This window comes from Lemur catta, chromosome 9 (genome assembly GCF_020740605.2).
Source record: "Lemur catta isolate mLemCat1 chromosome 9, mLemCat1.pri, whole genome shotgun sequence".
NCBI classification, from domain to species: Eukaryota; Metazoa; Chordata; class Mammalia; order Primates; family Lemuridae; genus Lemur; species Lemur catta.
In genome coordinates, this window is record NC_059136.1 from 1026288 (window position 1) to 1053155 (window position 26868).

At 38.2% G+C, this 26868-nt stretch overlaps 1 protein-coding gene across 9 annotated transcripts in view; it reads left to right on the plus strand.

The window, feature by feature from the left end:
- The window catches only part of ZFAND6 (zinc finger AN1-type containing 6), a 69110-nt gene that overhangs the window by 31986 nt on the left and 10256 nt on the right, over positions 1–26868 (plus strand). For 2 of the 9 annotated variants that reach the window (XM_045561507.1, XM_045561508.1), the window contains exons 2-5: positions 4302–4462; positions 19191–19361; positions 20861–21029; positions 21921–22021. In XM_045561507.1, the coding sequence (XP_045417463.1) occupies positions 19208–19361; positions 20861–21029; positions 21921–22021 (424 nt within the window). In that variant the 5' untranslated portion in view covers positions 4302–4462; positions 19191–19207. Of the gene's footprint in view, positions 1–4301; positions 4463–19012; positions 19017–19190; positions 19362–20860; positions 21030–21920; positions 22022–26868 lie in introns of those variants that run through there. The other 7 variants (XM_045561511.1, XM_045561512.1, XM_045561514.1 and 4 more) reach the window with 4 other exon arrangements.

A 26868-nucleotide genomic window follows, 5' to 3' on the forward strand; every position in this document is an offset into this window, starting at 1 on the left:
TTGAAGAATAGCAGTGCTCTCTTGGAGAAGTTTGTCTCTCTCTCTGTCTCTGCCTCTTATTTTAACTGCTTGTAATTTTGGGAAGGTTACGATAGAATAACAAGGTTAGGAGGAGACAGACATTCAACTACTTAGATCCATGAGTCACACCTTGTCATCAGTGGACTGATACGTGTTATTTGGCACTCATATTTTATGTTTTAAACCAGAGCACTCTTTATTATAACTCATTGAGTAGATCACCATAAATCAATTCAGACTGCCGTTGGACTGGAGTTTGAGTGTGTGGGGATGAGGTAGGAAATCGGGTTTTCTTAGGTATTTGGCATCCTTGTAACATCAGGTTCAAATATTTCTTTGTCATTTGTATTTTGAAATAATTTAAATTTATAGAAAGTTACAATAATACAAATAATTTCTACAGACAGTGGCATTATTAACCCATTTTTAACATTTTGTCCCATTTGCTTAGTCATTCCATCATTTTTTTAAATGAACTGTTTAAGAATAAGTTACATATATCATATCCCTTTACCATATAATACTTCACTATATATTAATAGTTTCTTAAGAGTAAGAATATTATATAACTATATTACAGTTATCAAATTAAGGAACTATATGATTAATATACAGTCCACATTCAGATTTCACTAGTTTTTCCAATAATATTCTTTAATAATTTTTTTTTCCTGCCCAGGATCCAACCTAGAATCATTCCCTGCATTTAATTGTCATATCCTTTTATTCTCCTTTAATCAGAACATTTCCTCAGCTTTTTGTGTATGTGTGTGTTTAATGACATTGATTATTTTTGAAGAGAGTGATAGACCATTTATCTGTAAAATCTCTCTCAATTTGGCTTTGTCTGATGCATCCTCTGGATTAAATTTAGGAAATGCAGTATTGGCAGAAACGTCACAGTTGTGGTCTGTGCTTCTCAGGACGTCACATCAGGAGACACATGTCCACTTGTTCCCTAATCAGTGATATTAACTTTGATCTTTTGATTAATATGATATTGGCCAGGTTTCTCTACTTGTTATTATTTTTCCTTTTTTAGTAAGTAATTTGTAGGGAGACACTTTGAGACTCAATATATACCAGTCCCCTTCAAACTTAAATTGACAAAGAATTTTAACATTCATTCTCTGATAATTTTGTCTGAATCAGTTATTACTAAGATGGTGATAATTCAGGCATTTAGTTAGATTTAGACATTTAATTGTACAAGCTCAGTACTGTGGAAGGGCACCTGGCACGGCTGTTGGATTCCTTAGCTGTAGAAAGTGTTTTGTATTGAATTGAAATTTGTTTCAAGTTCTGTGCTTTGGACTACATGAGATAAGCCTGCTTCTCTCTTTCTCTAACAGCCCTTCAAAATGTGTTCCTTTGTGTCATTTCTCTAGGTTAGTTGCTCCAATTTCATATAGTCATTTCTTACAAGGAATGGCTTTCCTGAATTTATAATCACCCTGTTGTTTTCCTGATAATACTTAGTCATCAACGTCAAACTTAACATAGGGTACCTAAATCTGGATACTGTTAATAATTCCAGATACAGTTTGATCTATCAGTACAGTGGATCACTGTTTGCCTGTAATCTAGCTTGATGCTTGAGAGCACCAGACTTTGGAGACAGATAGATCCTGGCTTCAAGTCCAAGCTCTGCCACTTACTAACTCAGTGATGTTGAACAGGTTCCTAATATCTCCAAACCTCGGTTTTATAATGTGTAGAGTCGGTATTAATAATAATAGAACCTGCCTTTTAGGGTGGAGCGAGGCTTCAGCGTGCATGTAGAACTCTCAGGATGGTGTCTCTTGCATCATAAATACTCATTAAATGTTAATTATTATTATGCAGGAAACATGCTTATGTTTTTACAACCCAAGATTGGTACATTTTGTGTTTAGCTGTTGTATTGTGGTAAAAATCTGAAAATGTTAATAAGTTCTTCTAAAGCAAAGTTAGACTCTTGGAAAAATATTGTAACTGTGTGAAGGGTATTTTATCAAGTTACAACTCTTAAGAGATTTTGAATTATTTTTTAAATCTTTTTCTCCCTCTGTTGCCTGGGCTAGCATGCAGTGGCGTCATCATAGCTCACTGCAACCTCAAACTCCTAGGCTCAAGCGATCCTCCCGTCTCAGCCTCTCAAGTAGCTGGGACTACAGGCATGCGCCACCATGCCCAGCTAATTTTTCTGTTTTGTAGAGACAGGGTCTCGCTATTGCCCTTGCTGGTCTTTAACGCCTGGCCTCAAGTGATCTTCACACCTCAACCTTCCTAAGTGCTAGAATTATAGGTGTGAGCCACTGTACCGAGCCTTAAATCTTTCATTGTATATGTACAGTATAAGTGGATTATAAAGAAACATTTGAGTTGTTTTGTTCTTTTTTAGGGACAGGGTTTCACTCTGCTGTGCAGGCTGGAATGCAGTGGTGCAGTCCTAGCTCACTGGAGCTTTGAACTCCTGGTCTCAAGTGAGCTTCAGTCTCTGGAGTAGCTGGAGTGCACGCTCCCACTCCTAGCTAATTTTTAAAAATTTTTTGTAGAGATGGAGTCTCACTGTACTGCCAAGGCTGGTCTTGAACTCTTGGCCTCAAGTGATCCTCCTGCCTCAGCCTCCTGAGTGCTGGGATTACAGGTGTCAGTCACTGCACCTGGTCCATCTGAGTTATTTTGAATAAACCCTAAAACATTAAGTCAGCCAGGTGTGGTCTCTACAAAAAATTAAAAAAAAAAAATTAGCTTGGCAAGGTGGCACACACCTATAGTCCCAGCTACTCAGGAGACTACAGAATTGCTTGAGCCCAGGAGGTTGAGGGTACAGTGAGCTATAATTATACCATTGTACTCTAGCCTGGGCAATGGAGAGAGAGCCTGTCTCTACAAAAAAAAAAAAAAAAAAATTGTCTCTTACAGCATAGCAAATATGCAATATTTCAGCATTAAATAATACTTCTAAAATTACTCCATGAAATTAGAATGTTTGGATGCTATTTCTCATGGTGTTTTAAAATCATGTTGCTAATATAAATAGTGCATTTATTATGTTCATGAAATTTTAAGGCTTTTTCTAAAATTTACTATAGAAATTGAGGCCAATATATATATTAGGCCAGTGTACATATATATAGGGGAAAAGTAGTTATCTTAGTATTCTGGGACATTTTGACTGAAGTGTACATATTTTGATTGAAATTTACTTATCATTATAGGGGAAAATGCACGTGAAAAAGAAAACCATTGAAGCACCTAAGCCTAAAATCTGCCTCTGTGTGGCTTCCAGATGCTGTGCTGCACTAAAGTGTGTCCATAATAATGGCGTTAGATTATGATTTAAAACTTAGATTGGATAAGGATATGAACAGTAAGTCTGTTCAGTAAGAGTAATGTGTGTCAAATTTTTGAATGATACTTCATTTTTATCTAAAAATATAACTTTTTAAAAATTTAACCTTTTAAATTAAAATCCTGGTCTCAAGTGACCCTCCAGCCTCTGGAGTAGCTGGAGTGCACGCCACAACTCCTGGCTAATTTTAGAAAAATTTTATGGTTTATTTCTGCAGTGCAGGTCATCATTGTGACTGTCTGTGAATACATATTTGTTAATGGCATGGAGAAATAAGGATTTTTATCTTGTTTTTGTAGTTCCTAATTTACAAACCTTCTGGTTTTTTGTTTTGAAAGTTCGAGTAGGATAAAGTATTTTCTGTGGGAATGCAGTTTTATTTTGTAAACAAGCCTTCTAACACTTGATTAACCTGTAGTAATAATGCTAACTATAGACATTTGAGTGTGTCAGGAAATATGTTTTAAACCATGGAAAATGCCAGAAACGGGGCTGCATCTGCTGTCGTGACAGGACTGAGAGTCTCACTCTCCCTTCAGGAGCTGTAGCTCGGATACGCTGGGGACAATGACCGCTCCGCTGACTGTTTGTACAAGTGCCCTTTCCTTGGTGGTGGTTTGTTCTAAATAAATCAGCCAGACTTTAGAAAAACAGAAAAATACTTGCTTTTGCTTACTTTGGGGACAGATGATTATAAAAAGTAATCCTTATCCAGCCTGTGGCCAGATGTTGAAAGTCTATAGGTTGAAGTTACATACATGTTGTTACATGTTACATTAGTGTCAAATACCAAATGGATGTTTTTATTTCTTAATTTTACCTCAACAACCCTTTGTATGTAGCTGTAATAGTGAAAGCACGCCTTAAAATTTTAGATGATTAAAATATGGTACATAATAAATTTTAATTGTCTCAACTCTGTTTCATGTTAAATGTGTTACAGGAATGAATCTGAAGTCTGCTGCAGTAAAACACTGAAGGCTTTAAAATGTTTTCTTGCATAAAACTCAAACTTTAAGTAGCTGCTTATGAGGATAGGGAAGGCAGGAAGCTAATGTCTGTCTCAAGACACAGGACAGCTGTTTGCTCGTCAACCTCAACTGTGTGAGTAGATTCAAGCCTGTCACCCTATGGAATTGGGCATAGTAACTTAATTTTTTTTTTTTTTTTAAATTCTTGAAGATACACTTAAGTCAGCATGGTGAGACTTTTTTTAGGGTCTGTTTTTTTCTGGTGGGTAGGATACTGAGGGTGGAGTGGGTGGTAGCTTTTTATTTATAAAATATTTTTGTGCAGTAACACTTATAACTATAATGGCACTAATGACTATTGCATCTTTTTTCAGAATTATTCTAAGCATTGAAATCTGCATTACTAAATTTATTATTGTGAAGCAAAAGATTATAATTTAGATTGCCGTTTATTTTGCAGTTGATTTCAGCCTTTTGAAATTAATATTTTGACCAAACAAGCATACAAAGTATGTTTGGGGAATATGATGTTTGATATTATTGTAGAAAATTACTCCTAGAAATAATTTAAATTATAATTAATAATTTTTAAAGTTAATATTTTAAAAAATAGCTTTAATCAGAGAGCATGTGCACTTCAAAGTAAAGGAATTCTTGTTTCCTAATGCAGTCAGAAGTCTTTTAAACTTGCCAATTTTATTTATTTTTTCCTATCCACTAGACCACAAGGACCAATTTTATTTTTTAAAGTGCCTTGATAATATAAATCCCTATTTAAAAAATTCTTTTTCTCTTACTAAAAAGTTACCACCTTAAGAATCCATTTTGGGGGGAGTGTCTTTTTTTCTGCTTCCTCCCCTTTTTCCTTCATGGATGTAGGAGTGAGACTCTTAGTTGGATGTTTTTTCCTCCTGCTTTAGAAGAATGCATGGTTTGTACAGATGGGGTAACTAAAATATAAAACATTGTATTGAGCAAAATGATGAGCATATAAAGATTCATAGGATTTTGTTAACTGTCTAGTGAGGCATGGAGTAGAAGGAGAGTTGTCTGGAATGGTGTATTTGCACTAAGTTGAAATTACTTTCTCTTTCATATCACAAATGTGTTGGCTGGAGGAAAACCAAAGTGGACTGTCTTTAGAATCAGTGAATGAGAAGACATTTGAAACGTGAAGAGTACACATTGAATGTGGATATTCTCATGGAAGTAGTCAAAGGGTGGGTGGCAGAAATGAAGGAGAGAGAGATGTAGCTGCATTGAAAACTGGTGAAAAACTCAAAGGTTTCAGTGTGCTCCATTTTCTTCCTTTCTGTATTGGTCAGTGGACTTGTAGTACTGGGTGAGTCTCCAGAGGTTGTCTAGTTCCTAACCATTCCGTAGCTCTGGAGAGGAAATATTAAAATCTCCTTGTTTAATGATAACAAGCCTCACTTCAGTGAAATTTTAAGGTCTGTCACATGAGATTAACTCTCCAGTTACAGTCATTTGGCTGTAAAGCCAAGTTTAATTTGGTGCTGCTATTTTGTATACAGTACTTCAACACTCTTCTCTCCTCTCTCTTTTTTAATTAGTGTCAGAAATAAAGAAAATTCAAGGTGAAAGAAGTCTTTGGAACATACTAATGAAACTTTGGTTTCTAAAATAAGTTCAGGCAGAAAGGACACACAATGGGAAAGGGAGAAGCTTTTATAACTATAGAGGGTTTTAGGGGAAATCATGTGATAGTAAATTGGTCCCAAATTTCCTTTTCTCTCTCAGAGATGATTCTGTGTGTTCTATATTACTCTTCTATCAAGGGGGTTAGGGGAAAGTGCTAAGAAGCTAAGTAACTTCACTGGGATATCAAGTACGTGTAAGAGTGTGTGAACACCATACATAAAGCTCTTCTACGCTTTCCCCTCTGTCTTTTCCTACCCTTTCCCTTACCAGGGTAGCATGGGCTTCTTGTTCCTGTACCCACTCCTGTGACAGAGTTTTACCTAGATTTGTGAAAGTAGTTTAGCTTCTTTTATGTTGCATTGTGCAGATGAGTAAGATGAAGTTTCTGGGCTTTGTAAGGCCATGTCACATGTTTCAGTCCATGGTCTGTAGAGTCAGGCTGCTAGGAAGAATAGAGTTAAATGAATGGCTTCTAATTAGCATGGAGGCCTTAATAGGCATGGATTTTATTTATTGACAGTATTTCTGACTTCTTATTTTTTCTACCATTTTACCTTGGATTGACCATTTCTGCTTGCTTTTGATATTACTGTACAGCATGCATTTCTAAAGTCACCTTGCATTCTCTTCAGAACAACGTAAGGTATATGAAAATGGTAGTAAAGTATTTAATGAATAGCGTTTGTTTACTGCTTCATTCTAGAATAATGGGATTTCCCATTGCCTACAGGTTTAAATTCAGACTTCTTAGCATTGATAGCTTCCATGATGTGGCCTCACTCTGTTTTTAAGATCATTTCTCACCGTCTTATATTCCAGACATGCAGAACTCTCTCCCCTGATAAACCACATACTTTCATCCCTCTCCCACAGTTATAAATACTGAGCATAAGCACTTAGTAAATTCTGTTGGCAGGCATCCAGAATAATTGATACATCATTTCATAAACTTTTGAGAGGAGGATTTTAGAAACAATTCCCTCACACTTTTAATCAAAAAAGTGGTATCCTGTCAGGGGCAGTGTGGCGTACTCGGAGAGCTCCTAACAAGTGGTTATTTTCTGTGGGGCAAGGAGGCCTTTTATGAACCTTGAGAAGAAAAGTAAATGAATGTCCATGAATGTGGAAGCCAATGGGAAAATTCAAATGGATTTCCCCTCTTTTTGCAAAAAAAAGATATTGGGTGGCCTTGTGCTGGTAAAAACCGTGTCTGGTTCTTTAAGATATGCAATATGGAACCTAGGTCAGTTTGAGACTATGAAATTGACTGCAATTTAATTTTACTCATAAAATTACTATTTGGTATGCTAAATTGGGCAAGTTGCTAAATGAACCTATTTCTGAGTGGACTGAATTGAAAAAGATGCCCAAAGGCTTGGAACATGAGGCCAGGTGTCTTTGTTTAGTGCACAAACGGTACAGCCATATGTAGTGGACCCTGCTGCCAGACCTGGGTCTCTTAAACAGCAAATTCACTTTCTTTAAAAGGAGCCTTTATGGTTTCTTGCCTTCGGATGAATACTGGGCTCCCAGTGGTGGTGTGAAGGTAAGATGGCAGGGCCATTCCATGCATGTACCGAACAAATATTGTACGCCTGTCATTTGCTAAGCATTATTTTAAGCATCAGTGAACAAAATGGACAAAATCCCTGCCGTTGTGGAGGTAACATTTTAGTAAAGGAAAGGCAGACAAAATAGGTACAATTTAATAGTAAATTAAGATAGGGTAATGGCATTAAAGAAATATGCAACTAGAAAGGGTTATAAAGGATGCTGTGGGCAATTTTAAATAGGGTGATAAGAGAAGGCTTCCCTGAAAAGGTGACATTTGAGTAAGGACCTGCAGGAGGTGGGGAGCCTAGTCATAAGGATTTGTGGAGAGTAGAAGGAAGAGCAGGTACAACGGCATCGAGACAGGAACATACCTGACACAACGGGCAGCATGTAGGACGTCAGAGTGGAGGAGTAAGTCCAGTAACGGGGACCAGATGATGAAGAGCCTTCAAGTCATGGTAAGGAGCTTGGCTTTTACTCTTCGTGAGTTAGGAAACCATTAGAGGATATTGAGTAAGCAAGCAGCATGCTTGGTTTAAATTTTAACAGGATCACTGGCTGCTGTGTTGAAAATAGACTATAGAAGGGCCAGAACAGAAGCAGAGAGACATATATATAGTAACTACTAGTTGTCAGTTGCTGTGTAAGGAGTCACCAGAATTTAGTGGCTTAAACCAACAAACACTATCTCACAGTTTCTTTTGGGAATATAGGAGTGGCTTAGCTGCGTGGTTTTGGCTCAGGGTCTTCCCTGGGGTTGCCGTCCAGATGTCATCCAGGGCCACAGTCGTCCACAGCTTTGACCAGAGGTAGAAGGTCTGCTTCCAAGGTCTCTCGTATCTCTGTTGGCAGAGACCTCGGCTACTCTCCATACATACTTTCCTTTCCGACGTGGCAGCCAGCTTTCCCAGAGCCAGTTACCAAGAGAGAAAGCAAAGCAGAAGCCACAGTGGCTCCTCTGACCTAGGCCTGAGAGTGACAAACCGTCACTTCTGTTGTGCTCTGTAGGGCTCCCAGACCAACACTGCTGCGTGGGGGACTGCACATGGCCTGAGTAGAGCAGGCTCCGGGAGGTCGGGGGCCACCCTGAAGGCTGGCAACAAGCAAATAGAAAATGAGATTTTAAGATAAGATGCTATTTATAGATTTTAAACAAATTCCTAGGAATGCCTAAAAAAAGATAGGGAAGCCCTCTTCACTGAACACTGTAAAAGATCATTGGAAACCTAAAGAAGACTTAAATAAATTGAGGGAATCTACAGTGTATGCACATCTGGAGATCTGACACAATTCCAATCAAAATCCTATTTTTTTTAAAGTAGAAATTGACAAACTGTATCTAAAACATATGGAAATATAAAGAGCCAAAAAATAGCCAACAAAAGCATGAGGAAGAACAAAACAGGTACCAGATATCTGAACCGAAGCTGGTGTAAGATATCCCAAAACTATAGTAATTTAAAACTGGGTAGACAGACCAGCAGAACAGGATTGAGACCCAGGCACCCATGGCACCCGATGTATGGTCAAAGGCGAGACTGCAGTGTCCTAGCAAAAGGAGGATCTTTTCAGTGCATGGTTTTGGGTGAATTGGGGGTGTGTGTGTGTGTGTATGCACACACACGCGCATACCCACACACAAATAAATACATGCAGAAAAACATGCATCTTAATCCCTGCCTGATTCCATACCAAAAAATCAACTCCAGATGGATTACAGATCTGAATGTGAAAGGTAAAATAATAAAGTTTAGAAATAAAATATAGAACATCTCTATGACCTTGGAGTAGAAAAGAGTTATTAAATAACATGCAAATGGCACTAACTATAAAGGAAAATTATTAACAAAATTTAAATTAAGATGAATTTTGGTCTATGACACAATTAAAAATGGAAAAGACAAGCCACAAAGTGGAAGAAGACATAATAAGCAAAGGCAAACAATCCAACAGGAAAACGCACAGAACTTAAACAGGCACTTACCAGAAGAGGACACCCAAATGGCTAATAAGCATATGCAGATGTGCTCAGCAACATTAGTCTTAATGACCGTGAAAATTGTAAGACTGTAATGAGATATCACTCCATACCCACAAGAATATTTAACATAGAAAGGCAGATAGGTTAATTTCTTAGAGCTTCTGTAACAAATTAATATAAACTAGGTGGCTTAAAAACAAAGAAATTTATTCTCTCATGGTTCTGGAGTCGAGAAGTCCAAAATCAAGGTGGTGGTGTGTGTTTATCTCAAAATCCCTTTGCCTCTTTTTTATAAGGATACATGTGATTGCGTCTAGGGCCCATCTGGATAATCCAGGATAAGAGCCTCCTCCCAAGATCCTTAATTGAATCATATGATTTGCCATAAAGGGTCGTATTCTAGGTTCCAGGGATTAGGACATGGGTGTCTCTTTGGGACCACCAGGAGAACAGACGGTACTAGTGTTGGTGAGAGGAGGAAAACCAGAATGCTTGTACATTCCCAGCGGAGTGTAAACTTGTGTAACTATAATATATTGGGAAACTGTTGGGCAGTATCTGCTAAAGATAAATATACCCTAGGACCTAGCATTTCCATGCCTAGGTGTGTGTGTCACTCAGAAGATACATAAAATAATGTTTATAACTGCAATATTTGTACTAGTCCTAGACTAGAAAGTTCTCAAATTCCCATCAACACTCGAAGGGATAGTGGGTTGTTAATACAGTAGGATACACCACAGCAATAAGAATGAACTACAATTATACATAACAGCATGGTTGATTCTCACAAATAGTTTGAGGGAAGCTAGACACAAAATGTGTGTACACTGTATAATTGCATTTATAAAAGTTCAAGAACAGGAAACGCAATCTTGGGTGTTAGAAGTCAGTGTAGTTGTAATTCTTGTGCAGGAGTAGGTAGTAACTGGAAAAGGCATGAGGAAGCTTTTGGAGTATGTTCTGCTTTTTGATCTGGGTACTAGTTAGTTACACAGTTGTGTTCAGTTTGTGAAAATTTAAAACTTGCATAGGACTTGTGTACTTTTTATATGTTAAAAAGAAAAATAAGTGGGAATTGTTGGTATCTACTTTTGTAGGTTTCTTTACTATAGGACATCTTTGAATTGAACTAATGGAGTGTCTTCATTTTGATTTGCATTGGTTATTCATTTAGGTTTGAGAGTTTTGGTAAAGCAGCACTTAGTACTTGCTTCTGATATTTCTAAGGACTTTGAATTGCAAGTGACAGCAACCCAAAGCAAACTAAAGTGAAACCAGAATTTTGTCTCATATAACTGAGGAATCTTAAGGAGTGAAGTTGACCTCAGCAAGGTGGATGCAGAACTTCGTCCCTTTCCAGGTTTGGCTTTCTGCTTCCCGCCCCGCCTCTTGCTTTGCTTAGGTAGGCTGCTTCTGCACTTGGGCAAAGATGGCCACCAGCAGCACCAGGCTTGCATCATGTTGTCTGACGACTAGTGAGCCCACAGAAAAGTCTGCCTTTTTCCCAGTAGTACCCGTGAAACCCAGGGAGCGCTGATTGGCTCAGCTTGAGTCACATGCCCAGGCCTGGCTCATGTGTTTCCCTCTGAGCCAGGTCGGCCCTGGGAGGGGTTGAATCAGGCCTACCCGAAGCAAATGAAATGGAATGGTCCTCCTGCAAAAAAGAGGTTCTGTAACCTATAAGGACAAGGAAGGAAAACACTAGGCAGACAAAAACTGTCAGTTTCACTAACACAGATACCCTTCAGGTTCAATTGTTGAATGATTTCATAGTTACTAAGACACCGCAGATTGGTTTAGCCTTGGTGTGCTAAATTGAGGTGGGTTTGTGCTGAGAGCATGTCTGTCATTCATCACATCATGTCATAGCTGTAACTCTCCGTGTAAACCGTGCTTGGAGATACAGACTTGGGTGAGATACTGCCTTTTGTAGTCCTTTCCCCTCTTTGGTCAATGAACATACACAGTCATCCCGCGGTATCCATGGGAGACTGGTTCCGGGATGCCCTTCCTCCCCTGTGGATACCAAATCTGTGGACACGCAAGTCATGCCCTTGTGGAACCTTCAGATACGAAGTCAGTCCTCGGTGTCCGCAGGTTTTGTGTCCTGGGAATACCGTGCTTCCCATCTGAGGTGGCTTGAATCTGCAGATGCAGAACCCACGGGTATGGGTGACCAAGAGTACTTAACCAAGACACACGTAAGGCTTAACAAGAATAAATAATGCTCAAAATTTATATTCAGCTTTGGATCAGAGAGTCCTACAGTTAATAGTACCTGTGCTTCAGTCCTGTGTGTCTCTGCCCTGCCCCCATCATCTAGCATTGCTTATTTAATTTAGGGTTGGCAGGCTTTTGGCTCATCACCTATTTTTGTACAACCCATGAGCTAAGAATGGTGTTTATGTTTGTTGAGGGGAAAAATCAAAAGAATAACATTTAGTAACATGAAAATTCTGTGAAATTCAAATTTTAGTGGCCATTGCTATAATTTTCTTGGAACATAGCCATGCTTTTTTGTTTGCATATTGCCTGTGGCTGCGTTTGCATGGCAACAGTAGAGTTTTGAGTAGTTGTACAGAGACTGTATGGCCTGCAAACCCTAAAATATTTACTGTCTGGTCATTTCCAGAAAACTTTGCCAACCCCTGATTTAAAGATTGTTGTGCAGAATGCAGTTAATGAGAACCACCTAATAGGAAGGCCAGTCAGAGTCACTCTGTTAACAAAATCTGTCTTCAGTGGCCTCTTTCAATGGAATTTATCATACCAGTCAGTGGAAACTTTCCTTATAGCGATAACTGGAAAAGTGAGGTTTGTATTTGCTGGAATAACTTCGGGTTTTCTTATATTTATGTAGTCAGCCTAGTATGTTGAAAATGATGAATTAATTATTTGTTGGGAAAGAGTATGTAGTATCCCCAAAGATGTTGTCCTCACGTTAGCCGGACTAGCACCTTTTGTCTTTCAGCCCAGTCAGCAGCAGGGAAGACAGGCTGACTAGGGAAGTGGGGACTGCCATACAGAGAGCCACAAGCACCCTCAGTACAGTAGGAGCGCTGGTCCCAAGTCCCCATTCTTGTATCAGAGTGAGTAGCATTCTTCCCACGTGTTTTGTAGCAAGTCATATTTTCTGATCTATTTGCTTTATGAACTTCCTTGGATTTTTTATCATTTCTGCAAAGGCTCCTCCTCCTCCTCCACCCCGTACGACAGATGGGGAGCCAAGTTCTCAGAACTCTGGGGACTTGCTGTGTGGCACCAGGAATGTCAAGTACCTAAGCCAGATTCGTGTTTTGATCAATTATTATTACAAAAGTTAAAGTTACACTGGGATGGTACCATAAATTCTACTTTGGTCTCTTCTGAGATCTCCATTTGACACAATTGCAAAGAGAATTAGCTAATTCTGAGTGAGTAGTTTCCCAGTGATTAAAGAAGGCAGGGGGCAGGAGGGGCAGGTCTTGCCACTTTGTGCTGTGGTAGGAGTTCAGAGTCTAACATGCGTTCTTATTTAACTCAACATGTTATGTTTCTTTTTCTTCTTTAAATTAATAGTGACGATCCCAAATTGACAAGATCATAGACGTTAACCTAAGGATTAAAAACCTAAGATTGGCCGGGTAACTAAAAGTGAAGGTGGTCTCGAATTGGAGAGTATGGGGCTCTAACCGATGGGTTTTAATTTTGAAAACATGAGTCTGATCTTGTTAGGCCTTCCTGTTTTTCAAGAGAAGCTGGAAATCTGGAATTTTTGTATGATATTCCCTAATTTTTAAATGCTAACAACTAATTTTTTAAAAAATTGTTAGGTGCTAGGCGGTCAGACATGGCTGTGGATCAGATTTAACTCAAGTTTTCTAGTTCACAACTTCTCTAGACTAACTCATCACTATATATTTCCTCCCTATTTCTTTCAGGAGGAGGCAGAAAAACAATGAAATGAAAAAAAAAATGTTTGTGTTTTATAACTGTCTTAGGCTACTGGTCAGTTTTGCTGAATAACTGTTTTAATATATAAATTATGAATACTGCAGTGTGAAACTTTTTTTTTTTTTTCCCTAAGAGACAAGGTCTTACTATGTTGCCCAGGCTGGTCTGGAACTCCTGGGCTCAAGTGATCTTCCTGCCTCAGCCTCCCAAGTAGCTGGGACTACAGGCGCACGCCACTGTGTTTGGCTTAAAACATTTTTTATCAATCTCTTTTCTCACATTTCGACAGAATATAACCATTTTTTTGCCTAACATGAATACTTCTAACAGTAATGAGATATGTTTATTCAACAGAATACTTTGTGGGATTCATATGAGCCATAAAGAGAGCTTGAGGAAACAAGAGTTCCAGGCTGATGAGGCACCTGAGTGATGGTAAAATTGATTAAGTTCCCCGGGAGGTGTGGTTCAGGCAGCTTTTTTAGGGACACAGAGCAGAAAGTAGACCGGGAAGAAGCAAGATTTAAGCTGATTTCCTGAAATAGAATTGTTATAAACAGAGTGCAAAAATGGACTAAAGAAGGAACAGGGTGAGCTAGAAGCTTGTGTCAAGGAGTGAGCATGATTTGTTTCAAACAGATGGCAGCAAAGGACCCTCTACTTTCAGGAAGAGCAAAGTAAGAACAGTTATTGAACTTCTGCTGTGTGGCTGGTGTTACGTAATGTGGTTAGATAGATGATACAAGTACCCTCTTGGGGAGCTGAGACTACGGAAGTTTCGTAACATGCCCAAGCTCTTACAGGTGTTAAAATGGCAAAGTTGGGATTCAGACCGCTGCCAGCCTGACTCCAGGCTTACTCTGTTTACACACAGCCTGCTGTCTAGGGAAATGCCGGGAGGGGTAAACTCTGTAAAGCGGGAATGCTAGGTGCGAACTCCTCTCTGGTGCAATTACTGTAACTAACGCAGAAGTAATATAAGGAGAACAGGGTGTTTCAGGAGAATTTAGGTAAATGCATTGGGATGAAAGGCAGTAAAACAGAAAGAAAAAGTGTTAAAATAACCCAGGTGTGAAGTGATGAGGACCACGATTGGAATGGACAATAAAAGAGCATTAGACATTTCAAAATGAAAAGTATTGGAACTTGGTGACTTAACTCTAGGGAGTAAAGCAAAGGAAAATAAGTTTAATTGACATGTATTTGCTGTTGTAATTGAGTCTATGTTACATTCATTCATTACAGTTCTTTTGTCAGAATTTTAATAATTGGTAATAGATTTTCTTTGCAGTCATATTTAATCTTGAATTTTTTGTGCTGATAAGAACTTCTTAGGTAAAAAGACATAAATGAAAAACAAGTTTTCTCAGGAGCGTGGTTACAGTTAATTAAAGCTGTATACTATTTTAAGATTGAGTAAATGAATGAAATTTAAAATTCTTCCTTAAATGAAAGTAATAAGAATTCATGAATGCTCACAAAATTTTAGTTTCATGGGGATATGATGGACTTTGAGAGTCAGTTTTTTTTGTTTTTTAGATTTATCAAAAGGCTCTGATTTAGCTGCTTACTAGATTTGTGGCCTTGGGCAAGTTACTAAGTCTTCTTGAGTCTCATTTTTTAATTTTCAAAATGGGGATATCAATAGCACCAACATCATAGGGTTCTTGGGAGGATTAATTGAGATATAAATAAAACAATAAAAACTGCTCCTTGCCCATAATAAACTCTGAATAACTATTAAGTACTGTCTAGGGGGCTTGAGGGAGTAATGGGTTGTGGTTTTGCTTATGAATGTTAGGAAAAGTCAGAACTCACATTTTATGAGTCTTCTCTAATTCGTAGACTTGTTTATTGTACCATGCTAATAGTGTTGTTAAGACTGGTAGAGGAATCCTGCTTTCTGTGTCCTTGGATTTGTGGCTTTCTAATCCCGCAATGCAACAGTGGAGGAGTTGTTCTGTCTTCTCGTTTCTCTTCTCTTACCCTTTTGCTCCCTGATACTTATGTGACTGCCGTCTGGTGTGCCCCGCAGCGGTGGTAAGGGGTGGCAGCACTTCACTGTCACCATAGCTGCCCCATCGATGCCATTAGACGTTCAGACAAACTGCGTGACCCTTTCATGGTTTTTGGCCTTCCTGAATCTTCATGTAAAGGTACATTTTGTGGCCTAAAGATGAATAAATAAGGTTGATTCTTTTTTTTTTAAGTAACCCATGAAATCCTTTGTGCCTCTTGAGTTACGGAAATCATTGTTAATTTGCTACTGTGCGCGCCGTTTGGCTTGGGAAAATTGCGGGTGTTACATGTTTTGAACCTCAGTCTTACTGTTCTGAAGCAAATATTATGATATAAAAGCTTAGTGGTCATGTTGTGGTTTTTATCTCTGACTGTTTACTTGAGTTTTATGGAAATAGAGTATTTATCTCCTCTGACGTTTGTGATTGCAGCTATGTGCTGAGAGATTTGTCAGCACGGGGGGTGGGGGGGACTCCTGTGACTCCTCTCTCACGTCATTCTGATGTCACCAGTGGGCAGCGTAGCACAGTGGCCGGTTTAGATCCAGGTTCCTCAGTCTTTTTTCTCTCTTACCCTCTAAGGGGCCTTTTTAGACTTTTTTTTCTAATTGGCCCCACCTTTATAAATCTTACCTCCACACGTACACTGTGTGTCTGCTTGTGTGCTGTATGTATCTATGTGTTTTACACACAAAGAGTTAGGGTTTTTGTGCCCCGTTTCCCCCAAGAATCAGTGTTGGTACCACTGCCTGTGTTGAGAATGCATACTTCATAGTAGTGGATTCTCAAAATTTTTGGTTTCAGAACCTTTACATTCTCAAAATTGTTGAATACCGTGAAGAATTTTGTTATTCTGAGGGTTATACCTAGTGATATTTATCATATTACAAATTAAAGCTGAGAAAAAAATTTTAAATACTAACTCATTTCAAAGTATTTTATGAAAAATAATCATTTTCCCCTCCCCTACATTCTTTACTGAGAAGAGTGACATTGTTAACACATTTTTGCAAATCTTTTTAAGGTCTGGCTTAATAGCAAGATTCTCATAGTTGCTTCTGCATTCAATCTGTTACAGTGTTTGTAAAGAAAATCTGGGCTAATATGTAGTTGGAAAAGGAAAGAATATTTTAATAACCTTTTCAGATAATAGGAGTTGTTCTCTGATAATACACCAAAACTTGACAGTTGGTAGTTTCTTAAATCTGAAACCATGTAAAAACCTTTTGTCCTGTTATATGAAAATCCCACGGGTCTCTCTTTTACTCTGAATGGGTCTTTTGTTCATGAATAATTTTGTACCATCGTACATTGGTCACTTGGAAAATATTGGTTCACTCACTGTCTTATGAAGATCTTTGAAATGTTGTTACAGTATTTTTTAATCACATTTTATTAATATCACCACTGATCTTACCAGAAAACTCAAAATATTAGAGATGCTTGTTAAGCATTTTTGCACTTGAATGCTTGAATGTTGTCTTTGATAATGAATGCTATTAGTTGTTTGAGGTAACAAGTGTACTTCATTCATTTGTAAGAAAATGTCTGCCCTATACTCCAGTCTGCATAATCAGCTTATCAGTCATGATTTCAAATAAAAAAACATGTCCCATTAAAAAGGTAACTCAGTCAGCTCGTAACTTGAACAGTGGCTCAAGTGCTTTTTCTTCAGACAGTCATCCTGCGGCTTTGTGCTTCATGCCTGCCTCCCAGTTTATCGTGCCAAATATTAACAAGACGTGTGTTCAGGGTGAAGATTTAATAAAATCAATAAGTTTTACTATGAGAGCATGACATTGCAGATACCACTGCTAGTTCAGTTTAGTGCCACTGCGTTGATAAGGCTTCCGCTGATTCTTCTGCCACTGCTTTTTTTGCTCCGCTAGTGCTCATGTCCATAACAGAGAAAGGCAAGTAACTTTTTAGTGTGATTCTGAAAACAGTTTTGGCCTTCACAGGGGTCAGTGGACCGTACTTTGAGGACCACTGATTTAGAGTGTGGACTTTGGTGGAGCCAGGCTACCTGGACTGAATCCCAGCTCCGTCACTTATTAATTAACTACATGACCTTGAATTACCCTGATACCAAAACCAGACAAACATTTAAAAAAAGGAAAGCTGTGTGCTGAGACCAGACAAACATTTAAAAAAAGGAAAGCTATAGGTCGGTATCCCTCATGAACATATGCAAGAAAAAAAAATATTTGCCATGAGCTTTTCTATACCATCATTGTTGTTTTTTTTTATATGTATATTTACAGGGCTACAGAAGAGGGAGGTATCTGGATTCTGAAATGACTTGTCATCATGGAGTAAGGAAGATGCTTGTCAAAACCCCAAACTGTATTCCTAGGCTAAAGGTCTAAATATTCTTACTGTTCTAGGACATTTCTTTTTAAAAACAAAAAAAAATGCCTGCTGCTTTGTTGCAGTCAAGTGCATTACTGCTCTTGATTGTGAAATTTGCATTAAATCCTTCCCGCCCCTCAACAGTCTTTGGATAATTTAGGCAAAGAAATCTGGTAATAGTGAACCGTGGCTGTTTTCCTTAGGTGTTTGTCAATTCCAGGGAATTTCAGTGGCAAAACATTTTCCTCCTTTGGTTAGTCTCAGTCTTCATGATCTTTGAACATAGGTTCGTCTGTAATACGCATACACACATTTTGGAGTAAACCTTCATTTAGGAAGTTGCTTTTTGATAAGAGAGAGAGCCCGTTGGTACCTTCTGTCGTGTTATTTATGCCAAAGAAGCAGTTGCTTCATTGGAGAAATGACACATGAGGTTCTTCCATCTGCTGTAATTGGTTATTAATGTGGTTCCCAAGCAATTCCTCAGTCCCAGCATCACTTTCCTGGCTGACTAATGCCTCTGTCCTGCTTTTAATTTTAGTTTTTATTTTTAAATACTAAAAAAAATAAATTTTCCCTCAATTAGGCAAGTGGTATCTTCATTTTAGAGAATTTTTAAAAAGTACAGAAAAGGTACAAATCAGGAAAAAGAGTCACTAGCTTTTCCATCCTTGGACATATTCTTTACTAACCTTTTTGATGGTTAATAGGTACTCCTTTTTTTCCTAATTGGCAACATATTTTATGTACATTTCATATTGTGCCTTTTCATTCATTATAAACATTTTCCCCCATCAAAAGTATTCTAACCAGGTCACTTGGGTTTTTAAGTATTCTATATTTTCAGTGACTGCATAACTTCTGTCATTAATATGTATAACACTTTTTAAAAAATCCATTCTCCTAATGTTAGACATTTAGGTTATTTTCACTTTATCATTATAAATATGCTGTGTACAAGTTAGCATGTGAACTTCCAGCAAAAGTTTAAATACTTAGAAATTAAAGAGTGTAACATATAGCAAAACTCATAATTTATATTTCTTACTACTAGAAGAGGCCAAACTGAACTAGATGTAAGGGGTTTTCCGTAATCTTCTGGTGATGCCTTCCTGTAGGAGTTCTTTGTACTTTCTTCCTGAGCCTGTGCAGACCTGCTCATGTAGAGTGGGGCGGAGAGAAAAGTTGAGTGTGTGTCCTTTTGCTCTTTATTTTTTCTCTTTATCTGTAGCCCCAGATCGTGGAACAGTTATAGAGAGTGGTTTGAGGGGTAATATATGTGGATATTTTCCTTTATTGGATAAGGTATGATGGGAGTTTTGTGTCTGAGTTCTTTGCTAACTCTATATAAATTTCAGGTGTGCAACAGAGGAACATGGCTCAAGAAACTAATCACAGCCAAGTGCCTATGCTTTGTTCCACTGGCTGCGGATTTTATGGAAACCCTCGTACAAATGGCATGTGTTCAGTATGCTATAAAGAACATCTTCAAAGACAGAATAGTAGTAATGGTAGAATAAGCCCACCTGGTAAGTAATTCTGTTAAAACAGTATTCATAGTTGAAATACACTTAGGTAGTTCATTGTACCCTGTACCTCTTCCTGCTCTCACAATTGTACTTGCATTATCACATTTCTAGCAGTCAGACTTTTCGTTGTGCATTGTGATATGCTCTGTGGTGGGGACTCAGGAATAAGGGTATCATTGCTCAGTGAAAATACTATAAATCCATTCCATAGTCTTATTTGCTGTGCTACAAACTCTGTTACTGTTTTTAAATAGACACCGGATGTCTATGTAGCTGTCTTGGAAAGTAAGGTAAGGGAGTGAAGGCTACAAAAGAAGCTTGGTTGTTTTATCTGGGTGACTTTTGCAGCTAAGTGAGTTATTGAAGAAAAGAGTAGATTATCAATAACTATAACTGACTTTAGAGAAAGCCTGCTTTCAGCAGGAGGGTATAACGGATTGACTCAGAGTAAAGGACATTCAGCCCCAGGTCACTTGGGTTTTTCATGCCTCTTTGTTGTGCAAAGGATTTTCCTGGAACTGAGGAAATTCTGAATATAAGCTCTGCATAAGGGAAATGTCAAAAGTATTCATCTAAGATAGTTCTCGCATAGGTTAATGCCTAAAATGACATAGGTTTTTGTGCTTAACGAAAGTGCAGGCTCTGACTTAGTTCACTTAAACTTTTGTAGGAGGTCTTTCTTATCGTTGTTTCATGTTCATGTTTCTACAGCCATTTGCTAGAAACTTGCCAAATTTTCTTAAGGCTAAGATCTAATGAATACAAATTGTTGTTTTTAAATTAAGTCATCATCTGCATCTCTGCTTTACGAAGTGCAGGGGAAATAATATAACCTAGTGTGCTAAGCACAGGTTGCAGTTCTAAACCTATGTCTGCCTTACTGCTACATTCTCTTGTATTTATTTATTTATTTATTTTTGAGACAGAGTCTCGTTCTGTTGCCCGGGCTAGAGTGAGTGCCGTGGCGTCAGCCTAGCTCACAGCAACCTCAAACTCCTGGGCTCAAGCGATCCTCCTGCCTCAGCCTCCCGAGAAGCTGGGACTACAGGCATGTGCCACCATGCCCGGCTAATTTTTTCTATATGTATTTTAGTTGGCTAGATAATTTCTTTCTATTTTTAGTAGAGACAGGGTCTCACTCTTGCTCAGGCTGGTCTCAAACTCCTGACCTCGAGCGATCCACCCGCCTCGGCCTCCCAGAGTGCTAGGATTACAGGCGTGAGCCACTGTGCCCGGCCTGGAAGATGTTTTTGAATTAAAGGATTTAGGTTTGGGTGATACTAATCCTGAGAAATAGGAGTTTAGTTTATTAACATAAACAATTTATATTTTTTACAATTTGTATTGTTAAGTTTCCTTTCTGGTTAAAATTTACATATTTTTCATTTGTAAGGCATTAAAAATTTTTTAACTGAAAATAATGAATTGACATATTACATAGTAAAACAAAATCCATATACTGTATTTTGTGGAAAATTGACCTTGATTTTTTTTTTTAGATAAGGTCCTAGACTGCCCTGGGTATAGAGTCACTAATATGAACTGTGGTCCTGTTGCAGCGACTTCTGTCGGTAGTCTGTCTGAGTCTCTACCAGGTCAGGGCCCAGAGGGCAGCGTCCCGGAAGCTCAGTCCCCGTTGGACTCTGCGTCCTCATCGCTGCAGCCAAGGTAAGATGTAGTCTCTGAAACGTGATTGTGATGCTAAGGGAAAAGTAAAGAATGTGTTCTATTTTGGGTCTATTCTATTAAGAAAAACTATGTAAAGCCACTTTACGATTAACTGGCCTTAAATTGTATCTGTCTGATTATTAACTAGTTAGAAGAAGCTTTTTCTTATTTTTACATTATGGGGTGGGGCGTTATGTTTTAAGTCTTAGATTACCTTTTCAGTCATCTTTTTCTATTTTTCTTCCTCACAGTATGTCCTGACCCATCCCTGAAGTCCTTTTGAAGCATGTTGTTAGTTCTTTAAATTTTAGTTTTATTTTACAAGTATTATTGCCTTGTATTAAAAAAAAATAGTCTTGTCACAGATTCTCTGTTTAATATCGTGATGAAGTACTCATTGTTGTTTATATTGTAACATACTTTTCTTTTTAACTCTGAAATCACACCATTTAGAAGCCTGCATGCAGAAATATGTGTTTCATTTTTATTTTGCTGTTAGGAACCAATATATTAAGTTTCTGTACTATGGTTCTTTTTTTCCAGTTCATGACAGGAGATGTTCAGTTCTGCTATGCCCAAATATCATTTGCAGCTTTGCATTAGGGTTCCTTAAGCATGTCTTTATCATGGTAATTTTCATTTAGCGAATTCATGTGGCATTTGAAATACACAAAGGATATATACTATTGCTTTATTTCCACGGCTATAAAATTCTCATCCAAATTGGTTTCTAGTTTCAAAGCTCTGTGACGATGTTTAAGTCATGAAAATGTATATTGGTGTTCTTACTGTAATGATCTACTTACATATGTTAAACTCGTACTGTATCGCTTTAGTTAATATTCATGTGTGAAGATCATCTTTTAAAATGAAGTATTTTTGCTTTTCTAGCCCTGTATCAAATCAGTCACTTTTATCAGAATCTGTAGCATCTTCCCAAGGGGACAGTACATCTGTGGACAAAGCAGTACCTGAAACAGAAGATCTGCAAGGTTTGCGTGTGAACTCGCGTGTATTCTGTCATTATCTAACATGTCAGTGTCGTAGGCCAGACTCTGTCCCGGGCATATGTATAAAAAGTTGCCTATTTAAAGTACATATTTTTCTCCTCATTTTCTTTATGAACATAATAGTTTATATCCTCAAGTATTTAATTTTCTGAAATGTTGGGAGCCACTTATCACAAGTAATTATTTCATCAGCATAAACATCTAAAATTCAAAATTTTGTTTAGCGTGAGTAATATAATTAGATGAACATGTGGCAGTGTTAGACTATTCTCTTACTATTTTGATCAGTTTAATCTAAAAACTATTTACTCTCCAAGCAAACGGGGTCTGCTGGTTTGAGGGGAATCTACTTCTCTTGCATTTGAGAGACTGTGTCCAACCTGGCTGGCCGTCACCCGCCCTCCCCGCCTGCAGTCCACAGTGCGGTAGCCGCTGCGGTTGCTCGTGGCCACATCACAGTGTCCCGTGTCCTTCCACGTGCTTGTGCTTTTCGTATCCACATTATTTGGAGCAAAGTGATCCAGGAGGACTTCTGTATTTGTATGAAGGCTTTCCTAGTGGCAAAAGACAGTGCAGAGGAGGCCGTGGAGGCCATGAAATAATGTTGGTTTAATTAGTTACATTCTAGCAGTGTGTGGAAACTGTGTGTTAACCGAGGAAGATACTCTGGAAGGACAAGCCCAAGGATGAGCAGGTGCAGTTCTGCCTGACCAGTGACACTTTGCATCGTGCATGGTGCTCACATTATGGTGACAGATAAATCTGGCAGTCTTAGTTTTAGTTGCTAAATTTTAAATTTAGATAAGCTAGCTAATTCTCCCTGCTTTGATTTCATGCCCAACTAATACTTGACATAATTTGCCTATTTGTGTAGATTTTGCTGTAGCAAAAGATTACTGTGTGGTCAACATAAATATTCTACTCCACCTAGCATATTATTATAAATTCATAAATATTTTAAATGAACAACTTTTTTTTTTTTTTTTTTTTTTTTGAGACAGAGTCTCACTCTGTGTTGCCTGGGCTAGAGTGTCGTGGCATCAGCCTAGCTCACAGCAACCTCAAACTCCTGGGCTCGAGCAATCCTCCTGCCTCAGCCTCCTGAGTAGCTGGGACTACAGGCATGTGCCACCATGCCCGGCTAATTTTTTCTATACATATATGTGTTTTTAGCTGTCCGTATTATTTCTTTTCTATTTTTAGTAGAGACGGGGTCTCGCTCTTGCTTAGGCTGGGAACAACTTTTTTTTTTTAGTTAAATAGAAAAATTTAAAGAAGGGCAGAGATGACCGGTATTTTAAAAGCAGAAAAAAGAAAAGAACTCCAAGACTCAGTTATCACTGGACATGGGAGATAAGGAGACAGAGTGGTGTCAGAGCTTCTGATTTTATTGGAGTGGCAAAGGTGTGGTCACTTTAGACAAGGAGGCTGGAAAAGGTAATGTGGTCAGACAAAATTTTAGATACAGTGAGTTGGAAGTTACCAACTTCCAGAGCTGAAAGAGCTCATTTGGAGGTTGTAGATGGATAGTAGGCATTTAATGTGTGGAGTGATCAGTATTATACCTGAGATTTGGAATCTCAGCCAAGCATAGGTTGAAAAATGAGAGTTTAAAAACAAGGGAGCAGGCAGGAGGTTGAGTCAGCGAAGGAGCAGAGACAGCAGCCACCTGGATCCTGGCTGGTTTCAGACCACAGATGCCAAAGGAGAACTTCAGGAGGCAAGGGTTGTGCAGCAGTTTTGAGAGAGAGAGAAGTTAGGAAGAAAACAGGCTGCTAATCATGAAAATGTTACTTATGTCTTATGATAGAACAAATTTTAGAATGTTGGTAGTGAAAAAAAATGTATAAAGCGTAAGGATACAATAGCAATTGTGCAAGTTTGACAAAGAGGAAAGATTGTAGGTTAGTGAGCTATCGTAGTAGGACGTGCTTTTATACCACTCGTGGCATGTGGAGAAGAACGCAGTTTCTCCACCTTGCCTGAGTGCGTTCGTTCAGACCGCGGTCATGGTGCCGTCTTGGGAGAGATTGTAGAAGGTTTTTAAACTTAGATGCCACATATAATCTGACTGGCTTTCAGGTTAAACCAGCATTAACTTTTAAGTACCTTTTAAAAGAGTTTAGCATTTATAATTTCAACATAGCAGAATCTTTGATAAATTAGTTATAAGTTTTTTCTGAGTTTAAGAGAGGATTAGTTTTCAACATAAAATATTTTTTTAATAGCCTAGTTTTAAAAAATGTTTTATGTTGAATTAAAAATGCCTCTTAATATAAACAATACACAAATATAAATGTGTTTGTGTGTATATGGATGTATGTACTGTATACAAATACATTCACATATACTTACATGCACTCATGATGATTTCCTTGTTCAGTAGAACAAATTCAGAGAAAATTTTCTCATCTATTTTAATAGATGAATGAAAAGAGAGAAAAAGTCTCTTTGATTCAATCATATGGTCGTATGAGCTAGAACTAGAATCCAGGCACCCGACTCTAGACTAGTCATCTTTCCATGGGCCGGTGTGCTGCTTATGGGAGTGGGTGGCAGATCCATATGTTCCTGTTGACACAGGCCCCTGCAGTTCCCAGAGTAGGGTCAGCTGGGTCTCGCGAGCTACACAGGTGTGTTTTCTTCCCCTCAGAGGACACTTACGTAGGTAGGAAGACCATCCCGATGGAGGAGGGTATATGAGTAGCGGCTGTGTGTCTAAGCCAGAATTTCCTAACATTTTTTATTGGAGTTTTCAGAACAGCTTTTTTCCCTACAGGTATTCTGCCTATAATTAGGATATGCTGCCACCACGTGGGTGGTACTGCTTTCATTTTGGCCTCATAGCTCTGAAGAATTTGTATGTTTGAGAATTTGGCATATTGCAGCATGTTTCTCATTTAATTATCATTTTTAATTTAAAAAAGTACCTCACATAGTGTCACTCAGGAATGTAAGTCAGATTTCTAATTCACAAAGGCTAGCTTTTACAAACAGACTTTTAAGCATTTTGGTATACTCTAAAACTATCATACTTGGCTGGCTGCCTTTTTTGAACAATATGCTTAAATTTGGCTAATCTCTCAGTCACTGACATCTTGGGTCATAGCAAAAAAAATATGGAATTTGGATTCATAGTTTCTGTTTTCATATCTTAACCTCTCTGAGTCTTATTTGTATCACTTTTAAAGGAGAATGGTAAGCACGTCCGCTTTGTAGGCATTAAAAGTTACTGAGATAATGGAGGTAAAACGAGCTTTGTAAACTGCAAGGTATATTCTTATTCTGTGTGATGCCAAAGTGATTTGGGAGTCTAGGAGGCTTAGAATAAGAGATAGCTTTGAAGCTTTCCAACAGTGGAGGGAAATAGTGTTAAGACGGTGAGCTCTGTATCACTGACACACTCCAGGCAAGCTGAGTTCCCGAGTGGGACAGTGCAGGGGGCAGCACGAACTAGAAGTTGAGGCTCTTTCCAACTCCTGAGGGTTCCTGACATCATACAAAGTTAAGTTGTCAGAACATTGATTTGGAGCAATCAGAGGGCAACAATCTCATTAAAAAATCAGGTACTTCTTCCCATCTTGAAGCATGGTGAGGGTAGCCAAAGCGATCTTGAAAAAGAACAAGAGCATCGGAGAACTAACGATTCCTGATTTCACAATTTAATACGAGCTGCATAATCAAGACTGTGTGATATTGACGTGAGAATAATCATATAGATCAGTGGAATAAAACAATTCAGAAATACACTCTTACATTTATGGGTAAATGATTTTCAACAAGGGTGCCAAGATCATTCAATGGGAAAAAATGATCTTTTCCACAATGGCTGGTACAACCTCATATCCACATTCAGAAGAGTGAATTGGACCTCCCCACCTCATGCCATATGCAAAAATTCACCTAAAATATATCAAAGACCTAAAAAAATATAAGAGCTAAAACTATGAAACTCCTAAAACAGGTGTAAATTTTTGTGGCCTTGGTTTAGGCAGTTGTTTTTTAGATATGACACCTAAAGCACAAGCAACCAAAGAAAAAATAAGTAAATTGAACTACATCAAAATTTAAAAGTTTTTTGCTTCAAAGGGCACTAGTGGAAAAACAGCCCAGAGAATGGGAAAAAAATATTTTCATCTCATGTATCTGATAAGAATACGTGGATAATTGTGATTCAACAATAAAAAGCCAATTAAAAAATAGGCAAAGGATTTGAATAGACATTTCTCCAAAGAAGATATACAAGTTGCCAATAAGCACATGAAAAGATGCTCAGTGTCATTAGTCATTAGGAAAATGGAGATCAAAAGCATGAGACGCTACTTCACACCCCCTAGGATGGCTAGAATCAGTAACAATAGCAAGTTGTCAAGGATGTGGAGAAGTCTCGTGTGTTGTTGATAGGAATGTAAAATGGTACAAATGCTTTGGAAAACAGTCTGGCAGTTCCTTATAAAATTAAACAAAATTACTGTATGATCCAGCATTTTACTTCTAATTCCCCAGAGAATTGAAAACACATGTCTACACAAAAACTTGTACGCAAATGTTTATGGCAGCATTTATTCATAATAACAAAAACTGGAAAAACCCAGTTGGCCATCAGCATACAATTGGATAAACAAAATGTGGTATTTGTACACTAGACTATTATTCAGCCATGAAAAGGAAGGAAATTCTGATACCACAGCATGAATGTACCTTGAAAACATGCTAAATAAAAGAAGCTAGGCACAAAAGGCCACTTATTGCATGATTCCATTGATATGCAATGTCCACAATAGGACATATACACAGGAAGATTAGTGTTTGCCAGGAGCTGGGCACAG